The sequence below is a fragment of the Macrobrachium nipponense genome, chromosome 16, assembly GCF_015104395.2.
Source record: "Macrobrachium nipponense isolate FS-2020 chromosome 16, ASM1510439v2, whole genome shotgun sequence".
Lineage (NCBI taxonomy): Eukaryota > Metazoa > Arthropoda > Malacostraca > Decapoda > Palaemonidae > Macrobrachium > Macrobrachium nipponense.
This window is the reverse complement of record NC_087209.1, coordinates 50855891-50862509: the sequence shown is the minus strand read 5'-3', so window position 1 is coordinate 50862509 and position 6619 is coordinate 50855891. Positions and strand designations below refer to the sequence as shown.

The 6619-nt window shown below is 41.5% G+C and overlaps 2 protein-coding genes across 2 annotated transcripts; both read right to left on the bottom strand.

Moving 5' to 3' along the window:
- Window positions 1-2587: 2587 nt before the first annotated feature.
- Window positions 2588-3610, bottom strand: LOC135195334 (uncharacterized). The gene has a single exon (XM_064221592.1). The coding sequence runs from the start codon at window positions 3608-3610 to the stop codon at window positions 2588-2590; it is 1023 nt and encodes a 340-aa protein (XP_064077662.1).
- A 34-nt stretch (window positions 3611-3644) lies between these two features.
- On the bottom strand, window positions 3645-6417 carry LOC135195332 (uncharacterized). Its single transcript, XM_064221591.1, has 4 exons — window positions 6399-6417; window positions 5891-6061; window positions 4341-4785; window positions 3645-4284 (listed from the first exon to the last, which is right to left on the bottom strand). Exons 1-4 carry the CDS (start codon window positions 6415-6417, stop codon window positions 3645-3647), a joined length of 1275 nt encoding a protein of 424 aa, XP_064077661.1.
- Window positions 6418-6619: the final 202 nt, after the last annotated feature.

Genomic DNA, 6619 nt, shown 5'->3' with positions numbered 1-6619 from the left:
GCGCAAAATACAGAGATCCTTTAAAGAACCAAGCCCTCATACATCTGGTGCAACAGATGTTAGAAAAGAAGGCGATAGAAAAGGTATTAGACCTTCAATCTCCAGGCTTTTACAATCGCCTCTTCCTGGTACCAAAAGCCTTGGGGAGTGGAGACCAGTGCTGGACGTAAGCGCCCTGAATCACTTTGTGATCAAAACAACGTTCACAATGGAGACGACTTCATCAGTTCTCTCAGCGCTAAGACAAAGGGATTGGATGGTGTCATTGGATCTACAAGATGCCTACTTTCATGTACCCATTCATCCCTCGTCCAGAAAGTACCTAAGATTTATGGTACAGGGCCAAGTATTTCAGTTTTCGCGCCTTGTGTTTCGGTCTTGCCACAGCTCCCCAAGTTTTCACGGGATTGATGAAAAACGTAGCCCATTGGCTACATTTGAAAGGAATAAGAATCTCTCAGTATCTCGACGATTGGCTGATTCGCTCTCAATCCAGGAATCAGTGTCTGGAGGACCTAAGATCGACGTTGGATCTGACTCAGTCCCTGGGACTTTTAGTGAACCTCAGGAAATCCCAGATGGATCCCCAGCAAAGCATTGTCTATCTGGGGATTCTGATGGATTCTCGGGGTTTTCAAGTGTTTCCGTCCATAGAAAGACAGGAGCGATGTATTCTAAAAGTGAAGACCTTCCTAGAGAAAGAACAATGTTCCGCGAGGGAATGGATGAGTCTTCTGGGGACCCTCTCCTCGTTGGAACAGTTCGTTTCTCTAGGGAGGCTTCACATAAGACCCCTTCAATTCTTCTTGAAGGAGAATTGGGACCAGAGGAATCAGGAGCTGTGGGATTCTTTTCTTCTCTCCAAAGAAATAAAGGAAAACCTCAGCTGGTGGTTAGAACCAGGCAGACTAAACGAGGGACTATCGCTGCAGTTACCGATCCCCTCCCTAGTGTTGTTTACAGACGCTTCGGAAATGGGATGGGGGGCGACGTTGGGCCCGAGAGAAGTGTCAGGCACCTGGAGTGGGGAACAGGTGTCCTGGCACATCAACGAGAAAGAGTTAGTGGCAGTGCATCTAGCTCTCAGGCAGTGGGAATCCAAAGTCTCAAACTCAGTGTTGCAAGTAAACTCAGACAACACGACAGCTCTAGCCTACATAAGAAAACAGGGGGGGACTCACTCCTTCTCACTGTACAAGAAGGCGAAGGAGCTTCTTCTACGGTCAAAGGAGCGGAACATCACGCTCTTAACGAGGTTTATTCAAGGCGAGAAAAACGTAAGAGCAGACTTGCTGAGCAGGAAAGACCAAGTCATTTCCACGGAGTGGACTCTGCACTCAGAAGTCTGCAACCAGATTTGGAACCTCTGGGGAAGGTCAAACATAGACCTGTTTGCAACACATTGGAATGCCAGGCTGGAGAACTACTGCTCTCCGATTTCGGATCCAAGGGGAGTAGCAATAGACGGTCTCCTCCTAAATTGGGAAGGAATAGACGGATACGCTTTTCCTCCTTTCAAGATCATAGGAGACGTCATAAGAAAGTTTGTTTTGACGAAAGGAGCGAAGCTGACCCTAATCGCCCCATTCTGGCCAGCTCAAGAGTGGTTCACAGAGGTACTGGAATGGATGATAGATTTTCCAAGGTACCTGCCTTTACGGAACGATCTTCTCAGACAGCCCCACTTCGACAGATACCACAAAAACCTCCCTGCGCTCGGTCTGACTGCCTTCAGACTGTCGAAGGACTCGTCAGAGCGAAGGGGTTTTCACGCGCGGCTGCAAAGGCAATTGCAAGAGCCAGAAGACCTTCAACTATACGCGTGTACCAGGGCCAGGGAGAGCCATCACTGGGCCCTGGTACTGTGAGTGTCATTGGGCCCCTACCATTTGGCGAGCGAAGTGAGCCCATCCAGCTGGGGGGATCAGGATTTTAGAATTTGACCAATTTTAAGAGCCAATTTAAAGCCATAAATGTTCACTGGTAGGATGTAAATTCTGTTCATCTTGCCGTATTGGAGCTTTATTTATGACTTGCAGTTAACAACTTATTTTGTTATTACATTACGTATAATTTGAGATAAACAAAACTTACTCATGAAACTCATTAAAGTGGCATTGTGCAGTAAGTCACTGTTGGCCTGTTGCATGTTGTGTATAATTATCATGCATAATAAAAGAAAGTTTTGGATGAATTTGAAATTCAAATTTCCCTATATTAAATAAATCATAAATGTGACTGTTTCATACAAGTATACATGTATAATTATTAAAGAAATACTCCTTTCCTGGCTTTTCTAGCAGCAAAAAACTCAATTAAATCATCAAAATCAATCTTTCGTGCCAAATCACTTTCAATGCTTAAAAGGCTTAGTGATGATAATCTCTCTTGTCCCATTGTGCTTCTTAAGTGATTCTTAATCAACTTTAATTTGCTAAAGGATCTTTCTGCAGAGGCAACTGTGACTGGCAACGTCAAGAAAATTCTCAAGGCTATGCATATATTTGGAAACATATCTTGTAGTTTTAATTTTGTGATCTTATTAAGAAGCGGAAGTGGAGAGAGAGAGTTGTCATCTAAATTGGCTTTATCGTATATTCTTAAGGTACAGAATTTCCTCAGTTAGCTTGTCACTAGAGATGTCTTTGCTATACTCAGTGCTAAAGTTTTTAGAATCATTTACTATCACTTCATCAGTCATATCAAGATATGACCACAGAAACCCAAATAGTTTGTTAATCTGGAAGATGGCCTGGTAACGCTTGTTTAGTCTCTCACATACTGTGTCAATAACCTTAAAAAACACTTCTTTCTTAAACCTATGTTCGTCTGTCTGTATAAGTGAATTTTCACCTGATACCTTATCATCATCAGAGTCGGAGTCCTCAAAAAAGGATTTTCTTTTTCCTTTCCGAGTGACTCGAAATACTGGGTCAATGTTCATGGCAACTGCAACAACTTTGGCTTCATCATAAATTAAATGCCACTTCTTTTTGAGAGACTGCAATTCAGTTTCCAAGTCCTCTATGTTTTTTACTTCAATATCTACAGTAGAAGACTGAGCTTGAATCACCTGATTTCTCTGATCTATTGAATTTAATAACTTGAACCAAAAAGCAGCCATCAAAATACATTCAAAAGAAGACACATACTTAATAGCGGCTGCCACATCTACTTTAGTTTTAGCTGTTAAACTCTTCAGTTGGGATATTTCTTTAAGTGAAGCGAGAATACCAGGTAAATGGTGTGCAAAGGGCCTGACACTAGCTACTCTATCTGTCCACCGAGTTCCAGATAAACCGTGAATAGATGCCGCAATGTGACTCTTAAGTATCTCCCAGCGTTTGGGACTGCTCGAGCAAATATTATATACTGTCTGTACCATCCCAAAAAAAGACACTACTACCTCTTTGCAACAAGCAGCAGCATCAGAACCACACAAGTTTAAGGAATGACAGCCACAAGGTGAGAACAAGCAGAGAGGATTCTTTCTTTTAAGATGGCTCTGGACTCCATTGTACTCACCTGACATATTACTACCAATGTCGTATCCCTGACCTCTGCAATCTTCAAAAGGAATATGAGAATCACTAAGAAATTTTAATATCATCTCTGAAATGTCTGCCCCTGTCTTCTTACTGTCATCAATAAATGAAAGAAATCTCTTGTATCAGGTATTTACCACATTCATCACAAGTTAGGTATCTCAGGATGAATGTACTTTGTTCAGTATGTGACATACCCGGGGTAGCATCAACCATTATTGAATAATATTTGGCCTGATCACGCTCATTAAGAATACAGTCTTTAACTTTTTCGGCACATAATTGAATGAATTCATTTTGTGACGAATAGGAAAGATAATGAGCCTGAAGACGCTTCCCATCCTTCTGAGCTTCTCTCACTTTAGATACATGATCTTGAAGAATGGGATCAAAACGAGAAAGCAGCTCAATTATACCAAGAAAATTTCCATTATTTGTATCACCTATCATGCTAGACTCTCCTTGAAATGAAAGGCCTCGCTCTCCTAAAGTCAGTACAACATCAAAGATTCGTTTTAGAATTAGCTTCCATTTACTTTTCTCAGACTGAATTGATCTCTGTAACTGATCATCAATTCCAGATTCCTCTTTCAAACGTGCTTCTAACTGACGCCAGTCTAGATAACACTGTTTGTGGTAGTTTGTATGCTCATGTTTTGGAATGCGGTTATAAAGTTTTTTCCATGACGAATGCCACATGAAGCCAAATTTGAAGGTGTTTTTGGCTGTTGTGTACATCCTGCAATAAACAGTCGACAAGGAAAACAAAAAAGTGCTCTTTTACGCTGACTATACACTAGCCAATCTCGTTTTCCAGTTTCACCATTTGGTCTCTGAACTTTCAAAACTGTATAAGGGAAACTGTTACCCTTATCATCTGAAGCAATTTGACTTGGTATTGGCTGAGGGCCCTGTCTAACAAAATCTTCAATCTGCACTCGAGATGGCCTATCAGGGATCAAACCTATATCTCTTTGTTGTTCAGTGTCTTTGGGTTCTGCATTTATTACATCGGATTCGGCTTCCTGTTGGGCATCCTGGACTAATGACTGTGAAGTTGAGGGGTCTGACTCTGAGGATGAGGGCAAAATATTCTGTTCTTCTACATTAGTGTCTATTGTGTCTATTTTCTTAACACCCACTTCAAATAATGTTCTTGCACACTTTGAAACAGCCTCTTCCCTAGCCTGTTTTTCTTTCCGCTTCTGTGCACCTGATTTGTGAGAATACATTATGCAGTCTGAAAGAAGAGGAAAAAAAACTTTTACCCTAAAGGCTAAAGCACAATGGTGATAATGACATTATGACACTTACACCATTACATGGTACATACTCAACAGTTTTGGTCAATTTGTTTAAAAAATGTACATGTTGTTATTGAACAATTTCATTTAATTTAACAGGGATGGACTTGACTCAAAAATCAACTTTGGAATTTTTCTTTGAAGCAGCCTATTTGGTGAGCAAAGCAAGCGGCAAGCCTATAAGCTATAGACCTGTAGGTATAACCGCCTATTTAGGCATTATCCAGCTAAAGGGTAAGAACCATGCGATGTAAGCCTCCCCCTCCCCTCCCCCAAGAAAATTATGAAAAACAACCAGGTGTGACTGTCTGCATATATTTTAAAGGAAAATATGGATAAACTATCATAAACAAACTGGTGTAAATAAACAATGCACATAACACTATACGGTCCATACCATTTCCCCCAGTTTGGGAACCACTGCTGTAAGTTCTGTAACTTACTGAAATATTTGCCAAGGAATGAGAAAGACGATGTACATCCTGCCAGGCAATCAGAATAATGGTGACTGAGCGAGATGGAGAGTTGACATCGCTTAAATTCCAACACAGCTGAGCTGCATTCATTTACGTAATTACGTGGTGTCACTCCAGGTTTAAGATTATTTAGAAAAAGTTTTTCAACAACTATTATTTTACTGATAAACTGTAGAAACTTCTATTATATATATACATATGTTTATGGTGTGTTTTGCATATTAGTATTCTCTCTATCTCTCTCTCTCCATTTGCTCTCCCATTTTTTTCCTTCCTGGTCGGGTGACTGGCCCCCTTTGAGACCGGGCCCTGGTGTAAAGAAACCAGCTTCACCCCCCTCTCACGGGCCCTGGCGTGTACCAGTCGAAGTGGGAAGTATTCCGAAGGTGGGCCAGGAATCAGAATGTATCCTCTTCCAGTACCTCTGTGACGGAAATAGCAGATTTCCTGTTGTATTTGAGACGGAAATGTAACCTTGCAGTCTCTACCATAAAAGGGTATAAAAGTATGCTTTCCTTGGTGTTTAGACATACAGGACTAAACATCACGGAGGACAAGGACCTACATGATTTGATTAAATCATTCGAAACTTCGAAGCCCAAGACAGCTAGACCACCCAGCTGGAACCTGGATGTGGTGTTAAGATTTCTTATGTCAGATAAATTTGAACCTCCCAATAACTCATCGTTTAGGGATTTGACTAGGAAATCTATTTTCCTCTTTGCATTAGCATCAGCTAAAAGAATAAGTGAACTCCAGGCTTTAGAAGGCACAGTGGGCTTCAGGAAGGATTCTGCAGTGTGTTCATTTAACCCCCTATTTTTAGCCAAAAATGAGAATCCTTCTAAGCCTTGGCCAAGGACGTTTGAAGTTAAAGGATTGACATCCCTAGTAGGGAGAGAAATAGAGAGAACCTTGTGTCCGGTAAGGAGCCTCAAGTTCTATCTAGAGAGGAAAAAGCAAATGGGAGGAAACTCGGAGAGCCTTTGGTGCTCAGTAAGGGATCCGAGAAGAATGATGTCGAAGAATGCACAGGCATTCTTTATCAGAGATATTATTACAGAAGCACATACTTCCTGTGAAGAGGAACATCTCGGACAGATGAGAGTTAAAGCACATGAGGTCAGAGCCGTGGCCACCTCCTTAGCTTTTCACAAGAATATGTCTTTGCAGGACTTAATTGGATCCACATATTGGAGATGCAACTCTGTGTTTGCATCTAACTATTTGAGAGATGTACGTGTGACTTATGATAAGTGCTTCTCTCCCGGACCTTACGTATCTGCGGATTCGG

Bases quoted from the DNA above. Each gene is read 5' to 3' on its own strand.
- LOC135195332 (XM_064221591.1), bottom strand. The intron at 4,786-5,890 runs GTAGGTCCTTGT...CTCTTCTTTCAG, and splicing joins GAATGATTTAATCAAATCAT to ACTGCATAATGTATTCTCAC. The intron at 4,285-4,340 runs GTATAGTCAGCG...TGTTTATTGCAG, and splicing joins GGAAAACGAGATTGGCTAGT to GATGTACACAACAGCCAAAA.
- LOC135195334 (XM_064221592.1), bottom strand. From the start codon at position 3,610: ATGATATTAAAATTTCTTAGTGATTCTCATATTCCTTTTGAAGATTGC.